This window comes from Salvelinus sp. IW2-2015, linkage group LG8 (genome assembly GCF_002910315.2).
Source record: "Salvelinus sp. IW2-2015 linkage group LG8, ASM291031v2, whole genome shotgun sequence".
Lineage (NCBI taxonomy): Eukaryota > Metazoa > Chordata > Actinopteri > Salmoniformes > Salmonidae > Salvelinus > Salvelinus sp. IW2-2015.
This window is the reverse complement of record NC_036848.1, coordinates 16818076-16838543: the sequence shown is the minus strand read 5'-3', so window position 1 is coordinate 16838543 and position 20468 is coordinate 16818076. Positions and strand designations below refer to the sequence as shown.

The window sequence follows — 20468 nt, the reverse complement described above, 5'->3', positions numbered from 1 at the left end:
AGAGAGATAGAGATATGTGGTGGTATGCTACAACACGACATGCATTTACATACACTTAGGTTGGAGTCATTAAAACTCGTTTTCAAACCACATCACAATTTCTTGTTAACAAACTATAGTTTTGGCAAGTCGGTTAGTACATCTACTTTGTGCATGACACAAGTACTTTTTCCAAAAATTGTTTTAGAGACAGATATTTCACTTATAATTCACTGTATCACAATTCCAGTGGGTCAGAAGTTTACATACACTAAATTGACTGTGCCTTTATACAGCTTGGAAAATTCCAGAAAATTATGCCATGGCTTTGAAGCTTCTGATAGGCTAATTGACATCATTTGGGTCAATTGGAGGTGTACCTGTGGATGTATTTCAAGGCCTACCTTCAAACTCAGGGCCTCTTTGCTTGACATCATGGGAAATACCAAAGATCAGCCAAGACCTCGGGAAAAAAATTGTAGACCTCCAAAGTCTGTTCATCCTTGGGAGAAATTTCCAAATGCCTGAAGGTACTACATTCATCTGTACAAACAATAGTACGCAAGTATAAACACCATGGGACCACACAGCCGTCATACCGCTCAGGAAGGAGACGCGTTCTGTCTCCTAGAGATTAACTCTTTGGTGCGAAAAGTGCAAATCAATCCCAGAACAACAGCAAATGACCTTGTGAGAGATGCTGGAGGAAACAGGTACAAAAGTATCTTATTCCACAGTAAAACGAGTCCATATATCGACATAACCTGAAAGGCCGCTCAGCAAGGAAGAAGCCACAGCTCCAAAACTGCCATAAAAAAGCCAGACTACGGTTGGCAACTGACAGTGGGGACAAAGATTGTACTTTTTGCAGAAATGTCCTCTGGTCTGATGAAACAAAAATAGAACTGTTTGGCCATAATGACCATAGTTAGTTTGGAGGAAAAGGGGGAGGCTTGCAAGCCGAAGAACACCATCCTAACCGTGAAGCACGGGGGTGGCAGCATCATGTTTGTGGGGGTGCTTTGCTGCAAGAGGGGCTGGTGCACTTCACAAAATAGATGGCACCATGAGGAGAAAATGATATATTGATTGTATATTGGATATATTGACGCAACATCTCAAGACATCAGTCAGGAAGTTAAAGCTTGGTGTAAATGGTCTCCAAATGGACAATGACCCCAAGCACACTTCCAAAGTTGTGGCAAAATGGCTTAAGGACAACAAAGTCAATGTATTGGAGTGGCCATCACAAAGCCCTGACCTCAATCCCATAGAATATTTGTGGGCAGAACTGAAAAAGTTGTGTGCGAGCAAGGCTAAAAACCTGACTCAGTTACACCAGCTCTGTCAGGAGGAATGGGCCAAAATTCACCCAACTTATTGTGGGAAGCTTGTGGAAGGCTACCCAAAATGTTTGACCCAAATTAAACAATTTAAAGGCAATGCTACCAAATACTAATTGAGTGTATGTAAACTTCTGACCCACTGGGAATGTGATGAAAGAAATTAAAGCTGAAATAAATAATTCTCTCTACTATTATTCTGACATTTCACATTTTTAAAATGAAGTGGTGATCCTAACTGACCTAAAACAGTGGCTTTTTACTAGGATTAAATGTCAGGAATTTTGAAAAACTGAGTTTAAATGTATTTGGCTAAGGTGTATGTAAACTTCCGACTTCAACTGTATGTCAGATGCCTACTGCATCTGCTATACAGATATAGACAACAGACAGGTGGGTAATTCGTTAATGTTCTATTAACACACGACCCTCCCCAGCCCTCCCCCCATTACATTTCGATCTGCCCCTTTGATTATTGCATTGGGTGGAAAATTTGAAGGAAACTYTTGCATTCAACTTTAATAACGTGCTTTACATTTGGTTTGCATTTGCGTATTGAATATATCCAGGGGGAGAAAAGGAAGTACGGATGGTATATTAATCATTGCATCCATGGAAAATCTGTTAATTACTGTAATCCTAAAATTTCCAACCGCTTTCCGCACTTCCGACCACAATGAAGAGGTTCCCATCTGTCGTTTGCGAATCCAGCAGGAGTTGCTTTATCATCAAGCATGAAGCTCCAAACKACTTTTTTATATAGCCTATCCAGCCCAAACATCAGAGACATAGGCCTACAGATGCATTTATCAGTCCGTTAATGTAGAAGTATTGTGGAATTTTCTGACCCGAGATGGTAATGAGGTCATTCATCTATTGATTTTTCCATTTGAAGAGGATAAATTGACTTTGTATTGAACTTCCTTTTCTCATGGATCCGGATGTAGCGCATCCGCGACACCAATCAAACCAGACAGTCAAGAACAGAGGGGGGGATGCGGCGGGTGGGGGAATCTTTCCCCTCGCTTGCGGGGTGCCTTTTTCTTAAGGTGGCTCCGAAGTTATGTTTAGGCCCACTGTTTCACTGGAGTTATAATACACGGAGTAATGAAGGGGTTGTCATTTCATTTTCTATATATCACATTTTATTATTGTATTTTAGATTTAGGTCTTAGGCCAACAGTATTCCAGTAGGTCGTCAATAAATAATAATTTGTTCTTAACTGACTTGCCTAGTTAAATAAAGGAAAAATAAAAAATACATTCTAAAATGATTTTCTGTCTTGAGTTTGATTTCTAACTATGCTATGCGTAATTAGAATGGTGAGACGTTGTGGAATGCGGTGGAATAAAATAAAACAACGTTATAAAATTGATACTTCTGTTGTCACTGTTCCACAGTTTGTAAGCACAAGAACAACATTTGCTTTCTCTGCTATTTCAAACAGCTCCACCTTAACTGCTGCACACATCTCTATCGCCCGGCCTTCCACATCTGCCCAATGAATTAAGAGCGGATGCGATGTATCCTTTTTCAGTGGAGTGAATGGCCAATGGGAGTTGGCTTGTCGAGCAAACACTGAGCTCTACGTTCTCATTCATTCAGAGTTAGACAGGCATGCAGTGTTGAAGAGAGCACGTCCTCGATTAGCGCTTGCTTTTGAGCATTCCGCCTAACAAAAACCGTATTTTACTACAATTTACTCATTAGAATTCGAAGACGGAAGGCATTGGATATATAATTATTTGTTTTCATATTGTAAATTAATTAAAGTGTGATTTTTCAGAGTCCTAAAGAAGATTCTTCCTGCAATTGTTACTCCGCTCTAGGACTAAACTGGGTTGTCTGACTAGATCGGCTTCAAGTGCGCAACCTTTATTGGGTGCATCAAGAAGCGTGGATTTACAATTTCTGGAACACAGTGTGTAATGCACCAGAGTTTAAGAAGGAATAACGAAAGAAGATAAGCTACAACATCGTATCTGGATTTAACGCAATCGTTACGAATGTTAAGAGCTAATTAAAATACGCTTGGACAATTTACTTGGATGGAGTTTTTGTATATTGGTTGATGGAATCGACGTTATGGATGGTTGCAGATGGGTGCGTATCTCCCCCTCAATGCGTGAAACACATTTGAAATGTCGGGTTTGGTCATCGATTCTTTGTTGCTTAAATGTAGACTGGATAAGTCAAACCTGATGCAAGTAGGCTATGCGCATAGTGTTCAKAACTCCGGCTTTGGGAACATTGTTGTCACTGTAGTTGCATGGAATAGGCTTGTGTCGATGGGTGTCCTTGGGAACACTCATCTGGTGCTCGAATCTGTAGAGTTGGCTTAACATTCTTCACACGCGTGTGTCCTCTACTCGGTGTGTCTATTTAACACAGGTCATTCGACTTTCGAAAGGAATCAAAACGGTCATAGTAGGGTTGTCAGAGTAGAGGATCTCACGCGCAAGCACCCCTCCCCCACGATAGCCTAGTTTTCATTCATAAGGTTTCCCCCCTTATTTCGATTCATCTCTATCACATGGGCGGTTGCTTGGTCAACTAAACCCGATGGCATAGACATGTTTGAGGTATGATATGGCTAAAAATKGCGTATTTATGTCCCATTTAAAAAATGTATAATAATTATGCTACCATCCAAATAATAGCTCAAACTAGTTAGTGTTCCGTGCGAGCTACTGTGGATTTTCATGAAGAAGTGTCAATAAATTAGAGCCCTGATCATAMGCAAGCTGTCTTCACGTAGAGAATTCTTGTCTGTAAATTGTATAGTTTTTTTAACTTGCTTGCGTCATGCTGATTACACCTTGCCAATATGTGTTTACTGATCAGTCCCATTTGCACTCCGGTTTCGACGGATACGCGTTTATAGCTAGGCCTAATACCTCGGCTAATTCCAGAAGATGTTAGTATCCAATATACCCACGAGTAACGGTATTATGTTTAATTCGATTGTAAAATGTGCTTTTGACGTTCTTGAGAAGCACAATAACTTAAACATTTGCTTGAAATTACATGGACATAAAGTCGACACTGTTGTGGCATTTTGTCGCGACCCCAGTCTTTTTTTTACCCTATTGTCTTCACATTTCCTTCAAACCGTCTTCCGTTTAGTAATAGAATAATAAGTGAGGCAGCTCATTTTGTCCTCTTGGATCGTGGCCTCGTTCCGTCGCCGTGGCGCTTTATAATGTTAACTAGTCATACATATGTAAATTAGACCGGGAAGTATTTGTACTGAAATTTGGATGTGTGCTTATTGAGGAAGCTACAAAACAAGTTAATAGTATACTTTTCCACGGCTTGCTTCGCCAAGAGCATTAAAATGTTCCATTGTAAAGGGGATGTTGATCAAATAAAATAGTTGGGCTAAGTGAACATGTTCTTAACATTGTTGAAGGTAGGCCTGCTGAAGTGTTAAACAATTATATCTATTTTTAAAAGCACTAAACAGCCTAAACCACAAAATAGCATACTATAATAATCGCCTCAATAGACTGCTCTTAACCTGTATTATAACAGATGATCATTGCTGAAAACTATTTGAACTATATAGAGACCATCCAGGGATCTGTTGATGGTTCTACTTTGTCAGCTCTTTAGCCTTTCCCATCATGTGTCGAATCTAAAATGCTATGGGAACAGTATTCAAAACCTCCACCATCCTAGTTCACATTTACAAACTGCATCCTTGTCTTTACTGATGGCCCTTCTCTGTGTCTCCCTTGCAGGTTTTCTGATGCATGCCAAGTCCACGGTGAATGTCGGAAGTGGTGATCACCCCAGATGGCGCTCCAAAGTCAACATGGCCCTGGCGGTTCATTAGTGGTGATCCAGCAGCCTTCCCTGGAGGGCCGGCAGAGGTCAGATTACGAGCGGGAGCTCCATCATGCCGCCATCCTCTCCCTGGACCAAATCAAGGCCATTCGCTCCAGCAACGAGTACACAGAGGGGCCGTCGGTGGTCCGGAGGCCCCCTGCGCCCCGCATGGCGCCCAGGCCCGACAAGCAGCAGGAGAGGACTCACGAGGTGATCCTCGTCAATGTGAACAACAACTATGAGCACCGGCCGGTAGGGCATGGCCACCACGGTGAGGTGGTGGTAGTAGCCGGAGGCCAGCAGTGTAGCTCCAGGGCCCCGGGCCTTAATCGCTCCACCAGTACGGGCAGCGCGGCCAGCTCCGGGAGCAACAGCAGTGCATCCTCTGAGCAGGGACTCCTGGCCCGCTCGCCTCCTTCTAGACCGGGGATGGTGGCCCTCCACCAGCACCACCACAGAGCCGAGAGGACTCAGCCTGTTCGGGCTCAGCCCAAGGCRCTGCTAGCCCCCCAGCATGGCTCTCACCCGCCGCCGCCACTGGAGGCACCGCTCAAGCCCTCAGGGAAAGGGGACGTGGCGTCTGGCCACCAGTTCATCTGCGAGCGCTGCGGGAAGTGCAAGTGCGGGGACTGCACAACCCCAAGGACCCTGCCCTCGTGCCTGGCCTGCAACGGCCAGTGCCTGTGCTCGGCGGAGAGCGCCCTGGAGCATGGCACGTGCATGTGCTTGGTCAAGGGCGTCTTCTACCACTGTTCCAAYGACGACGAGGGAGACTCGTGCGCCGACCACCCCTGCTCGCTGTCGCGCTCCCACTGCTGCTCACGCTTCCTCTGCATGGGATTACTGTCGGTACTGTTCCCCTGTTTGCTGTGCTACCCGCCCGTCAAGGGGTGCCTGAAGGCGTGCCAGGGCTGCTACGACCAAGTCAACAGACCCGGCTGCCGCTGCAAGAACTCCAACACTGTCTATTGCAAAATGGAGAGCTGGTCCCCACAGACCCTGGAAAAGCCTTCCTGATCCCGTGTGTGTGTGTAGGAAGAGGGGCAGTCGATCCCCGTGCGGTTCTGACGATGATAATAATATTCACTATTGATGTTAATCWAACATTTGAAGCACCTCCCATCCGCCTCCCTTTCTCCAACGGGGAATCCTGCTAGGAGTAAAGCACGGAATATGAAAACCACTCAATTATTTTTATATTTCCTTCCTTTTTTTCTGACAGGACCATGTTTTTACAGACCAGTGTTTTGTCTGAACTGTTTCTGTCTCTCTTCAGCTACTCATTAAGAATATTCTGTTAGCTAGGCAGTTTCCCTGGTGCTTTAAGCTTCAAGTGAGAGCAGCCTCTTACCAAATCTGTGAAGGACTATCTAGCCAGGCAATATGTAGCTGTTACCACGTGTTCATAGCAAACGAGGATGGTTTGAATCCCCAGTTGCTACCACACTAAGACCATGRTTATCTGGGTTTCTGTGCTCGAGTTGCATTATGGAAAGCACATCCATCTCATAGTATTCTGTTGGATATGTTTCTCTCCCCCCCCCCCCACTCATCATTCACACATTCTGTGGCATTCTTCCCTTTTTTTGTTTTCATTTTGTAAACTGTATTGCTCAAATCCATAAGAGTAAATTCTGGCTATTTTTTTGAAAGAAAATGTCTGTTAAAACATTTTTTTTTTTGTGTGTAAAAATATTTATTATGTGAAGCTCTATTTTATGATATTTATTGCAAAAGACAGTCTTAAATGTACTCATGTCTGAATATAACAAAATATCAATACTTACTGAAAAATTAAAGGGTGGCACAAAAGAAAAAGCTATGTTAACTTTAATGCAGAAAATATATTAATAATGAAAAAAAAATGTTGTCTTGATTATCCTCATTACATTGACCCTTGAGTGATTTGCGCTGGTTTGAATGCTTTCAAGGTATTGAGATGTTTCATAAGCAATGAATGGGTCTGGTTCTTGCATACACCATAGAGTACAATTCTGAAACTGAGAACAGACTTTGGTTGATTTATTTCAAGCAAGTGGTGCTTTTCTTTGCAAAACTTGGAATACTTTGGTCAACAGCAAGTTGATATTTACTCATTTGGAATTCTGCTATAAAAAAAAAAATACTTAGTGAGTCATAGGTATGTATGTCAGCAATCAAGTTTTCAAGATMTAGAACTTTCAAAATATAGTAAGTGCAAAACGCATCATACTTTCTGTATTTTAATGTTCAATATCAACTTGATTGTTGACATGCAAAACATTTTGGGACTGTATCAATAGTGGACTAATGTAACAAATACCAAAAGAGTTTGAGTGGTGTTTTCTTTTAAGAAACTTCATTCCAGCCAAGAGGACACCACCAAACTTAGTAATAGCTTCMTTCCTTTGTTTAAAAAGTTGCTAGATCGGGATGTTCCCAACTCCTAAATGGTCTCCATATTGAGGCCACTGTGTGTGTCTGAGAAATGAGAGCCACCATTATGACTACCCAAGGCCACCTGTTCAAAGATAATAAACCAGCTATCAATGCTGAGCTTTTATGGCATGTTCCTGCACTAAAGGCAAAGATGGGGCAGATACAGACCCCATTTGGCTGCCTCTTGTCATTGAATTTATCACTCTGGAAGTTTTCTGACCCCCAGGGGGTAAGTACATCACTTCTAAAGTTGGTGGGCCTGAAATGGCAGACCGGCAACAGGAAATGCAGTGAAATAATAGGGTTTAACTTTGAGTGGGCAGTTAGTCTGAAATACTATGTTTCGGTTTAGCTGGAGCAGGAAACTCTTGACCTCGAGTAAAACAAGCACAGTTATTCAGGGAGGTAATATGTGTAATATAACTAGGTAGTGTGGTAAACATTGAGAAGGGGGGTATTTTTGTCGAAAACCAAGTGGCATTATGATTTAGCTGACTAGGCTCTTGCTGGACACAACCTGTAGGATTCCCTGTCACTATGGTTCAACAGTTTGCATGAGCAGAACAACCCTTCCAGATGTCTCCTTTTATTTAATGTGCTTTTTCACATTTTGGGGCTGGAATGTTCATTTTTGTTACATTGAATTAAGAGTGAGTTAGTGATTTGTCAATTTCTGTTACCTTTTAGAGCTTGAATTTGAGCCCCATTTTCTCATGGCTCCTGGACATTTGCAAATGTTTTTTTCTTCGGGTTTCACTTTAGATCCCTGACATCGAGGACAGAGCTAAAACTGAATTCAGGAGGCGGCCAACATGAAGCTAATGTTTACTTTATATTTTCCAGCCTGATCCAAATAAGGAAACCTCTTCGCTCCGCATTTCCAGTTCTCAGATTTTAACAAGAGACCTTTAAAAACCTTCCTTTTTTTCAATCAGATGAAATGCCTAGCGGTTAAGAGTGTTCGGCCAGTAACCGAAAGGTCGCTGGTTCTAATCCTYGACCTGACTAGGTGAAAAATCTGTCGATGTGCCCTTGAGCAATGTACTTCACCTTAATTGCTCCTATAAATTGCTCTGGATAAGAGTGACTAAAATATAAATACCAAAATAATTTAAGGGTCTTAATATTTGTTTTCTATTTCAAGGATCCCACTCTAAGAGATTATTTGTCATCATCGCCCCTACAAGCTTCCATATTATTCATCATTCTCGTGTCAAGTCCCACACTGGGGTGAAAGTCAATCTGAGTCAGTGAAGTCATTCCATGGCACAAGTCGCCACAAAGCGAACTGGCACCCTCGCACTTGATGCAGAGTAAATTTAGCAGCACCACACGCCCACGGGGTGCTATTTTTGAGTGTGTCAAGCTTGGCGGCCCTTCTCCCGGGGCCCTCTGACAGCATTGGGGCCTTGAGAGTGCAAACATGCATGACTRCCCTGTGAGTCACCACGGTGGAACCCACAAACTCTGCTGCCGGCCGGGGCTGTCCTTAGCCAKGGCACTGCTGCTGACACTGAAGCTTTTCTATAAACACTTCCCGGAGCATTCGTCACCAAAGGCAAAGCTCAGCTTTCAGTGAGCCTAACCACAGTGCCTTTCCATCATTTTCTTAATAACATCTAAATGGAAATTAGCGTTCATGGACTTTGTTGGGTGAAACCGTTTCTGAGAGATGGAGGGAATGTAGACAAGTTTCTGGTTCAATGTTTTTGGAAATATTTTTTCCCATAGCATTGGAAATCTAATGAAATCTGATGAAATCAGATTAATCTTCATTCATCTGGATGGAGTAAAAGTTCAAGATAACAGATAACACAGAACACCTGCTACAATCAAATCAACATTTATTTGTCACATGCTTTGTAAACAACAGGTGTAGACTAACAGTGAAATGCTTACTTATGGGTCATTTTCCAACAATGCAGAGTTAAGAGAAAATAGTGACACAAGCAGTAAATACACTGAATAACAATAACGAGTRAAAGTAACAAGGCTATATGCAGGGAGTACCAGTACCGAGTCGATGTGCAGGGGTGCGAGGTAATTGAGGTAGCTACGTACGTACAGGTAGGGTTAACGTGACTAGGCAACAGGATAGACAGTTGCAGCAGCATATGTGGTGAGTGTGTGGGGCGTCAGTATGCACGTGTGCGTATGTAGTGTGTGTTGGGATGTCAGTGTAAGTATGTGTGAGTGTGCATAGAGTCAGGGCAAGAGAGATTGTGCCAAAAAGGGTAAATGCAGGTAGTCTGGGTAGCCATTTGATTAGCTATTTAGAAGTATTTTCTTAGCAGTCTTAGGGGGGTAGTAGCTGTTCAGGGTCCTGTTGGTTCCAGACTTGGTGCACTAATACCGCTTGATGTGCAGTAGCAGAGATAACAGACTATGGCTTGGGTGGCTGGAGACTTTGACCATTCTTTGTGTAGAGGTCCTGAATGGCAGGGAGTTCAGCCCCAGTGATGTACTGGGCCATACTCATTACCCTCTGTAATGCCTTGCGGTCAGGTACCTTGCATTAGCCGTACCAAGCGGTGATGCAGCCAGTCAAGATGCTCTCAATGGTGCAGCTGTAGAACTTTTTGAGGATCTGAGTGCCCATGCCAAATCTATTCAGCCTCCTGAGGGGGAAGGGGCGCTGATGTGCCCTCTTCACAACTGTGTGGGTGTGTGTGGACTATGTTAATTCCTTAGTGATGTGGACACCTAGGACCTTGAAGCTCTCGACCCGCTCAACTACAGCCCCATCAATGTGGATGGGGGCCTGCTCCGTTTCCTGTAGTCCATGATCAGCCTCTTTGTTTTGCTTATGTTGAGGGAGATGCTGTTGTCCCGACACCACACTCCCAGATCTCTGGCCTTCTCCCAATACGCTACCTCGTCGTCGGTGATCAGTCTTACCACCGTTGTGTCGTCAACAAACTTGATGAAGGTGTTGGAGTCATGTGCAGCCATGCAGTTGTGGATGAACAGGGAGTACAGGAGGGGACTGAGCACACACCCCTGAGGGGCCCCCGTGTTGATGGTCAGTGTGGCGGAGKTGTTGTGTTGTGGCGGATGTGTCTGGTTTCTATTCTGAGGCTGGTTGGTTACAAGGAAAACACATTTACTTTAGTGACCTTTTTATAATTCACATATTAGTAATAAACAATGTTTTATCAGGTGCTGGGACTACTTTGGCAGAGGTGTTCCATTGGAACCAAGCCTCTTTGCATTTTCTCCTTGGTTTCACACACAGGGCCAGGGTGTAAACCCTTCACACATTGTTCCCAACTGCTGTGTGTCTATGCAGCGTTACTGCCATCTGATACCACACATTATTCCCAAGCCCCTCTTCCTGTCTGTCTTTGTCTGCCATTTTATGGACAAAGGCCAGTAGGGTATACGGAGGAGAAGGCGGGGGTTGAGTGAGAGGGTCAATAACCGAGCCTTGGCAATCATTCAGAGGGATCCTATTGTAATTAATGGCCAGGAACGTTTGAGAGATGAGCTTTGCGCTAGATCAATAGCTTTTATTTCATCACCGGGATTGATTCATCAGCATGCAGAAGGCCACTTCCTCCCAGACTGATCACAAAGTCACGGCTAATACCTTCTAACCAACGATAAGTATGTTTCCTACTAACGCCAAATTCAATCAAATCCAAGTGGCCGATGCGTTAATCTAACAAATGTAACTAGAAGTGAAGACGGTTTGATAATTCTGTCAAGAAATGCTCATTTGGGTCTGGGAAGGCGTAGAAAAGAGAATTACATCTAGATATTTTAAAGCAACAGTTGGATGGCTAAATGTTCTGATAAATACACCAACAAAATATCCACCTATTTTCTCAAACTGTGTAGGCTACAGAGTTACAGTACTGTGTACTTCATGAGCCACAGTACATTAGCTATGTATACTGCTCTTCCTTCTGGCCGGATGGGCCCACATTGATAAGATCATGTCCTTGCTCCTTTCTTAACACCCCCAGAGCTATGTACAACCCCCCCCCCTTCTCCTTTCCTTTTTTCCTTGATATCTCAACCAAGGATAAAAATGCCTTCCAAAACTTCCAAAAATAAAAGAGCTTAAATCATTCTTTGGAGGCAATGGCCCCTTTCGGAGTGTGTGTGTGTGTGTGTTTGTGTTTGGTGGGGGGTTGCTCCCCCCTTCTCTTTTCACCCTAATTTTTTTAAAGATTAGACTATGCATCCAGCCAGATGGTTCCCGTCTGCTGACTTTTTTCAATTCACTTCCTCTCCTCACAGACAGTCTGTGCCCCTCCCCCTCTCTCTCTCTCTCTCTCTCTCCTTGCCTTCCCCCTTCCCTCCTTTCCTCCCTCCCTCCTCCTTTCCTCTCCCTCGCCTACTCCCTCCCCAATGGCTCCTCTGTTATGCGACTGGAAATAATCTTTTATTGCCCAGTTGTTCGGAAGTGACCTCCTGCCCTTGATTAGATAGGGCCAAGTCCTATCACACGATTGTGTTTGAGCTGGCAGCTCCCCCCCCCACCTCTCCTCCCACTTTTCACTGGCAGGCTTGGTGATCCTGTGTAAGGGACAACAATGGGGGGCTTTAGTCTGTCCGGCTCTCGGCTGGGGGGATCGGGTGGGGGTCATGTCCTTTTTTTTTTTATTATTGTGGCGGGAGGGAGATGGTTTGCCCTTCCTCCCTTCCTTTCCTCCTTCTTGATGACCCTCAATAGGGGCCTCAAAGGTTCCCTTTTAATCTCTACTATTAGTGGACCCTTGAGTCAACTGTGAGTGTTCAACAGGTGAGCAACAGTTCAGTGATGGCTGCTCAGATATTTGGCCTTTGATGGGTCCCTATTTGGTTACCTACTTTAATTGATCTTCATTTGCGCCTTGTTAAGAATTCACATTTCCAAAAACTTCAGCATTGATCACAGGGATTCCATTTCACTGCTCTGTCAAAAGTGGAATTCCAAATACCAAAGCATTTCTTTAGAGGATCAAGATAGAGGTTTAAACAGTTAGTCACTTGATTGTTCAAAATGACCAATTCGTTTTATTAGGTTCCTTCTAAACCAGATCAAAGCAATAGTTTCTCCAACGACAAAGATACCTAATATTATGGATAACCACCATATGAAACCCAAGAATCTGCAACTAAATGTGTACCAAACCACAGCGTAGCATTGCAAGAAAAACAACAGCTGACAAAAAGTTACAAAATAGGATTGGAGGAATGTTGTGTATTCTCGTTCTGTCAGTTGGACACAAAACATAGTATTTGGCAGTTAGAAAGCATATTTTTTTAATTAACCCTTATTTCACCAGGGCCTCATACGGTCTCTTTTACAGATGAGCCCTGAATTACATAAATTACAGAAAATACACACATCCAAATATAAATACAAACTGCAGTAGAAAGAAAATCATGGTCGTAAAAAAACATCAGTAATAAGGTCCTTAATCAGCTTTCTCAATTGCTCTAGAGGCACCAGAACATAACATGTAAGAACATTTTGAACATTGTTCCACAAATAAGGTGCCAGAAAACTAAAACCTGATTTTCATACTGTAACTCAGTAGATACCAAAGGAATTGCCAGAGTTAGCCATCCCTGAGACCAGGTGTGGTAACTCCTACGTCTTTAAGTTTTGTAATCATGTTAGGTAAAGTGTGATTTTTTGTAAAAGGGCTTTATAAATGAAAACATAGCAATGTATCAGCCTATTGTATGTGACATCAAAGAGGTCCAACCAACTTTCTGGTAGAGAATGCGGTGATGAGTACTTAAACTGTTACCCGTAATAAAGTGCAGTGCGCTATGATAAACTGCATCTAACGGCTTTAAATGAAGTGGCAGCGGTGTGCATATATTTTGCCAAYTGGATTGGTCCCCTCTACCACACGGAACCCCACTAATCTTCAGACGGAAACGCACAAGGTGGCTAAAAACAGACCTCCATCTTCTGCCAGCTTGCTACCCATGGCCCGCCTAGCTGACACGGATGTCCTAGCCGTGTCTGAATCCTGAATCCCCAGCCATCCTACAATCTAAGCTTGATGCCCTCAATCTCACACAAATTATCAATGAACCTACCAGGTACCACCCCAAAGCCGTAAACACGGGCACCCTCATAGATATCATCCTAACCAACTTGCCCTCTAAATACACCTCTGCTGTTTTCAACCAAGACCCCAGCGATCACTGCCTCATTGCCTGCATCCGTAATGGGCCAGCAGTCAAACGACCTCCACTCATCACTGTCAAACGCTCCCTGAAACACTTCAGCGAGCAGGCCTTTCTAATCGACCTGGCCCGGGTATCCTGGAAGGATATTGACCTCATTCCGTCAGTAGAGAATGCCTGTTTTTTTTTATTTTATTGCCTTCCTCACCATCTTAAATAAGCATGCCCCATTCAAGAAATTGAGAACCAGGAACAGATATAGCCCTGGGTTCTCTCCAGACCTGACTGCCCTTAACCAACACAAAAACATCCTGTGGCGTTCTGCATTAGCATCGAACAGCCCCCGTAATATGCAACTTTTCAGGGAAGTTAGAAACCAATATACACAGACAGTTAGAAAAGCCAAGACTAGCTTTTTCAAACAGAAATTTGCTTCCTGCAACACAAACTCAAAAAAGTTCTGGGCCACTGTAAAGTCCATGGAGAATAAGAGCACCTCCTCCCAGCTGCCCACTGCACTGAGGATAGGAAACTCTGTCACCACCGATAAATCCACTATAATTGAGAATTTCAATAAGCATTTTTCTACGGCTGGCCATGCTTTCCACCTGGCTACCCCTACCCCGGTCAACAGCAATGCACCCCCCACAACAACTCGCCCAAGCCTTCCCCATTTCTCCTTCTCCCAAATCCAGTCAGCTGATGTTCTGAAAAATCTGAACCCCTACAAATCAGCCGGGCTAGACAATCTGAACCCTCTTTCTAAAATTATCTGCAGAAATTGTTGCAACCCCTATTACTAGCCTGTTCAACCTCTCTTTCGTATCGTCTGAGATTCCCAAAGATTGGAAAGCAGCTGCGGTCATCCCCCTCTTCAAAGGGCGAGACACTCTAGACCCAAACTGCTACAGACCTATATCTATCCTACCCTGCCTTTCTAAGGTCTTCGAAAGCCAAGTCAACAAACAGATTACCGACCATTTCGAATCCCACCGCACCTTTTCCGCTATGCAATCTGGTTTCAGAGCTGGTCATGGGTGCACCTCAGCCATGCTCAAGGTCCTAAACTATATCTTAACCGCCATCGATAAGAAACAATACTGTGCAGCCGTATTCATTGACCTGGCCAAGGCTTTCAATTCCCTACTCAATAAATTGGATGCAGTCTATCACAGTGCCATCCGTTTTGTCACCAAAGCCCCATATACTACCCACCACTGCGACCTGTACACTCTCGTTGGCTGGCACTCGCTTCATACTCGTCGCCAAACCCACTGGCTCTAGGTCATCTACAAGACCCTGCTAGGTAAAGTCCCCCCTTATCTCAGCTCGCTGGTCACCATAGCAGCACCCACCTGTAGCACGCGCTCCAGCAGGTATATTTCTCTGGTCACCCCCAAAGCCAATTCCTCCTTTAGCCGCCTCTCCTTCCAGTTCTCTGCTGCCACTGACTGGAACGAACTACAAAAATCTCTGAAACTGGAAACACTTATCTCCCTCACTAGCTTTAAGCAGCAGCTGTCAGAGCAGCTCACAGATTACTGCACCTGTACATAGCCCATCTATAATTTAGCCCAAACAACTACCTCTTCCCCTACTGTATTTATGTATTTATTTTGCTCCTTTGCACCCCATTATTTCTATTTCTACTTTGCACATTCTTCCACTGCAAATTTACCATTCCAATTTTTTACTTGCTATATTGTATTTATCTCGCCACCATGGCCTTTTTTGCCTTTACCTCCCTTATCTCACCTCATTTGCTCACATTGTTTATAGACTTATTTTTGTACTGTATTATTGACTGTATGTTTGTTTTACTCCATGTGTAACTCTTTGTTGTTGTATGTGTCGAACTGCTTTGCTTTATCTTGGCCAGGTCGCAATTGTAAATGAGAACTTGTTCTCAACTTGCCTACCTGGTTAAATAAAGGTGAAATAAAATAAATAAAAAATATAGATAATGTCACCATAGTTTAGTACCGATATGAACGTCGACTGAACAATCTTCTTTCTACTGTTAAGCGAGAGGCAGGACCTATTTCTCAACTAACTCATCAATATGCTTTTTAAAAGACAGCTTTTCATCTACGCAGATGCCCAGTTATTTGTAAGCAGGGACACAATCAATATAAAATCAAATCAAATAAATTTTTATTAGTCACATGCGCCGAATACAACATCAACCTTACAGTGAAATGCTTACTTACAAGCCCTTAACCAACAATGCAGTTAAGAAAAATACCCCCCAAAAATAAGAAATAAAAGTAACAAATAATTAAAGAGCAGCAGTAAAATAACAATAGCGAGGCTATATACAGAGGGTACCGGTACAGAGTCAATGTGTGGGAGCACTGGTTAGTCGAGGTAATTGAGGTAATATGTACATGTAGGTAGAGTTATTAGTGTGACTATCCATAGATAATAACAGAGAGTAACAGCAGTGTAAAGGGGGGGGGGGGGGCAATGCAAATAGTCTGGGTAGCCATTTGATTAGATGTTCAGGAGTCTTATGGCTTGGGGGTAGAAGATGTTTAGACGCCTCTTGGACCTAGATTTGGCGCTCTGGTAAGGCTTTCCATGCGGTAGCAGAGAGAACAGTCTATAACTAGGGTGGCTGGAGTCTTCCTCTGACACCGCCTGGTATAGAGGTCCTGGATGGCAGGAAGCTTGGCCCCAGTGATGTACAGGGTCGTACGCACTACCTTCTGTAGTACCTTGCGGTCAGAGGCCGAACAGTTGCCATACCAGGCAGTGATGCAACCCATCAGGATGCTCTCAATTGTGCAGCTGTAGAACCTTTTGAGGATCTGAGGACCCATGCCAAATCTTGTCAGTCTCCTGAGGGGGAATAGGTTTTGTTGTGCCCTCTTCACGACTGTCTTGGTGTGTTTGGACCATGATAGTTTAATGGTGATGTGGACACCAAGGAACTAGAAGCTCTCAACCTCCTCCACTACAGCCCCCTCAATGAGAATGGGGGCTTGCTCGGTCCTCCTTTTCCTATAGTCCACAATCATCTCCTTTGTCTTGGTTACGTTGAGGGAGAGGTTGTTGTCCTGGCACCACACAGCCAGGTCTCTGACCTCCTCCCTATAGGCTGTCTCGTCGTTGTCGGGGATCAGGCCTACCACTGTTGTGTCATCGGCAAACTTAGTGATGGTGTTGGAGTCATGCCTGGCCGTGCAGTCATGAGTGAACAGGGAGTACAGGAGGGGACTGAGCATGCACCCCTGAGGGGCCCCCGTGTTGAGGATCAGCGTGGCGGATGTGTTGTTACATACCCTTACCACCTGGCGGCAGCCCCTCAGGAAGTCCAGGATCCAGTTGCAGAGTGGGGTGTTTAGTCCCAGGGTCCTTAGCATAGTGATGAGCTTTGAGGGCACTATGGTGTTGAACTCTAAGCTGTAGTCAATGAATAGCACTCTCAAATAGTTGTTCCCTTTGTCCAGGTGTGAAAGGGCAGTGTGGAGTGCAATAGAGATGGCATCGTCTGTGGATCTGTTGGGGCGGTATGCAAATTGGAGTGGGTCTAGGGTTTCTGGGATAAGGGTGTTGATGTGTACACCATCCAATATGGACACCATCCACAGTACGTATGCTTAAATAATCAGACCTATTTTTATGTGCTCTAGAAAACAACATATAATCAGTTTTACCTGCATTCAGTAATAATTTCAGGTCAATAAAGTTTTCTGTAACACAATGAAGGCAGACTGTAGTTTAAATAGAGCCTGCTCAACTGTGGGGGCAATAGCATACACAACAGTATAATTTGCATAGAATTGCAGGTTATACTTTTTTTACGGACACGTCAATATTGTTAATAGTACAAGACCCAGAATCGACCCCGGCGGCACACCTTTCGTAATATCCAGGAAAGCCGGTGTAACACCATCAGTAGATTTACATTGTCAAGTAACATCTGTCAAGTAATTTTTAAACCAGTTACATGCAGCCTGGTCAAGGCCAACCGAGGAAAGCCTCTGAATTAGCATTGGGTGATGAAAAGTATGGAAAGCCTTTGACAGGTCAATGAAGAGGGCAGCACAATGTTGCCTTTTATCCACACAGTTAGCCACATCTATAACTAGGGTTGCAGCAGAGATAGTCCTATGACCTGGTCTAAAACCTGGCTTGATGTACATTTGGAATACATTTCAAAGATAAGAAAGATCCTAGCTGAGAATTAATCAATGATTCTAATGTTTTAGCTAGGCAAGAAAGTTTAGAAATAGGCCAACAATTATTTAGGTCACAACAGTCACCACCTTTGTGAAGGGGGAGTACATGGGACACCTTCCAAACCTTAACCTTGGGGATAGTACCAGATATAATTGTCAGGTTAAAAATATGGGTTAATGATTCAGCAATCGGGGGGCAGAGAGCTGCAGCAAAAATGGAATAAGCATATCAGCTTCAGTGGATGTTTTTACATACATTTTAAGCAAGGCATCTATCAAATCACATATAGTAAATTGTTGAAATGAAAACAAATGTTGACAGGTTCACCATCGTGTCAGCTAGAGGCTGGCAGAGGAAAGAGCAGTTGATTGACTGACCAGAGTCAACTACACCACCATTGCTCTCAAATAAAAAGCCTGCTGTGATATAATTATGATTAAAAGCATCATTTATCCCATTCTTCTCAGTTATGATGCCAGAGTCAGGCAGAACCTGCTTAGACAGGGAAGRATAGGAATTTGTACGCTTCAGTGCATTTACTCTCAAACATTTAGAAGGATCACCAGCAGAGATAGAGCTTAAAAAGTAGCTTGATTTAGCTTTCTTAATCGAGATAGTACATCTGTTTCTCAGTTGTCTGAAAGATTGTGTCACGGCATTCATCGGAAGAAGAAGAGGAATCGTCAGACCAAAATGCAGCGTGTTCATCTTTATTCGCTTAACTGACTGAACACTGAATACAAAATAACAAAAAGAATACTCGAAACAGTTCTGCAAGGTGCAACCAACACTAAACAGAAAATAACCACCCACAACTAACAGTGGGAAAACAGGCTACCTAAGTATGGTTCTCAATCAGAGACAACGAAAGACAGCTGTCCCTGATTAAGAACCATACCAGGCCAAAACATAGAAATACAAAACCTAGACATACAAACATAGAATGCCCACCCACATCACACCCTGACCAAACAAAAAAATAGAAACATACAACGCAATCTACGGTCAGGGCGTGACAGATTGCCAGTCCGCGACAGCGTCAGTTTTCCTTGCTTTGGCCCAGGCCTGACTTCTCATCTGAATGAGCTCAGATAACACAGAAGAAAACCAAGGGTTCGATCTATCTTTGACTCTGAATTGTTTAAAAGGGGCGTGTTTATGTGCCAGAGGAATAAATATGGAGGATACATTTTCTAGAGCCAACTCAGGGTCAGGAATACAGGAGACAGTGGCTAAATCAGAGTAGAACATGCCGTGTAAAAACCCTTGCGCAGATAACTTAAAAAATGTCTATTCTTCATTAAACGAGGATTAGTGCTTTGCTGTTTCGTATGTCTAATACATACTATGGGACAATGATCACTGAGATCATATGCAAATACTCCAGTAGACAAATATTTATAGGGGTGAGAATTGAATCAATCAATGAAGGGTTAACAATTGTTGATGGTTATAGTCCACACACACCTAAGATCAATTGAGTCAGATTAAAATATGTGCTCTTAAATTGATCTGAGGCCAGGGATAGCCAATCCAGATTCAAATCCCCTAAAATGACCAACTCCAAGGACAGAAAATGATTACTTTGTAGTTTAACATAGGAGACATGAGTCATTTTTCGCTAGTCTCCTTCTCTTATGTTACTATAACCTATAACAAAACCCCTGTTTAACCATGTTAATGAAGGCCAGCCATTTGAATAGGTGACATTAGACAGCAACAGCACTCTGATAACAGCACTCCTACTTCCATTGAGGAACTGAGCTCATGTTGTTGTTTCCCCCCCCCCCCCCCCCAAAAGAAATCCTTACCTAATATATAACGTAAACTACTTATATGCATTTGCTAGGCTAACTAGCTAGCTATCTCTTAAAATGCAATGTAGACAAAATGTTGCTATGCAAATCTACCTACTGGTAAGTTAGAGATTGTTATGCTTAGTGGGGAGCCCCTCTAACTGCCTACAGGGGTTCTGGAGCAGGGGGGGTCCCCGAACAGGAAGCATTGAGTCCCCCTCTTCTCTATGCGCTTGAGGGGACCCCCAGATCAAAGGCGAGGCACACAGAAAAGGCTTATCTGTTGTTGATTTGGGGCTTTTAGTGAAGCACAGGGTTCTAGAAATGTGTCTAGGAATTACAGGGCCAGATCATAGAATCCCTCTTTACATCTTGTTATGCTTTTGTTCTTCGAGGGCTTTGAAATGGGGGGCTCCGCTCACTATTCGGTGCCTTTAAAGTGTACAGGAAAAAAAAATTAAAAGAAAGGAAAAAGCCTTTCTTCTAGGCGACAAGGAAGTGACTTAACAAAAACAAATGCCCAGACTGTATAAAAAGGGGAAATAAAAATCACATCCTAGAGACATTTCGATGAAGCCGGGTTTCTTTCAACTTTTTCTTCTGGAATTCCTCAATATCGAGCACAGTTTAAACGGTGGCTGGTGTGTAGGCTAGGTGCAACAGGGTCCAGTTCCATATCTTTCTCCTCTCTGTAAAAGTTGCATTAACATTTCAATTTCGAACTCTGCAAGAGGCTCGATTCGATCTTCGATTGTGTTCAATAGTGGCATTATGCTAGAG

The 20468-nt window shown here is 43.4% G+C and overlaps 1 protein-coding gene across 2 annotated transcripts; it reads left to right on the top strand.

Annotated features, from left to right (window-relative positions):
* Window positions 1-2863: 2863 nt before the first annotated feature.
* Window positions 2864-7059, top strand: LOC111967549 (protein sprouty homolog 1). 2 transcript variants are annotated; one of them, XM_023992645.2, is made up of 2 exons: window positions 2864-3426; window positions 5067-7059. In XM_023992645.2, the coding sequence occupies exon 2, from the start codon at window positions 5122-5124 to the stop codon at window positions 6169-6171; it is 1050 nt and encodes a 349-aa protein (XP_023848413.1). In that variant the 5' UTR covers window positions 2864-3426; window positions 5067-5121; the 3' UTR covers window positions 6172-7059. The 2 variants fall into 2 exon arrangements, with proteins under 2 accessions (XP_023848413.1, XP_023848414.1); XM_023992646.1 differs by lacking the exon at window positions 2864-3426 and adding an exon at window positions 3433-3905.
* The last annotated feature ends 13409 nt before the right edge of the window (window positions 7060-20468 follow it).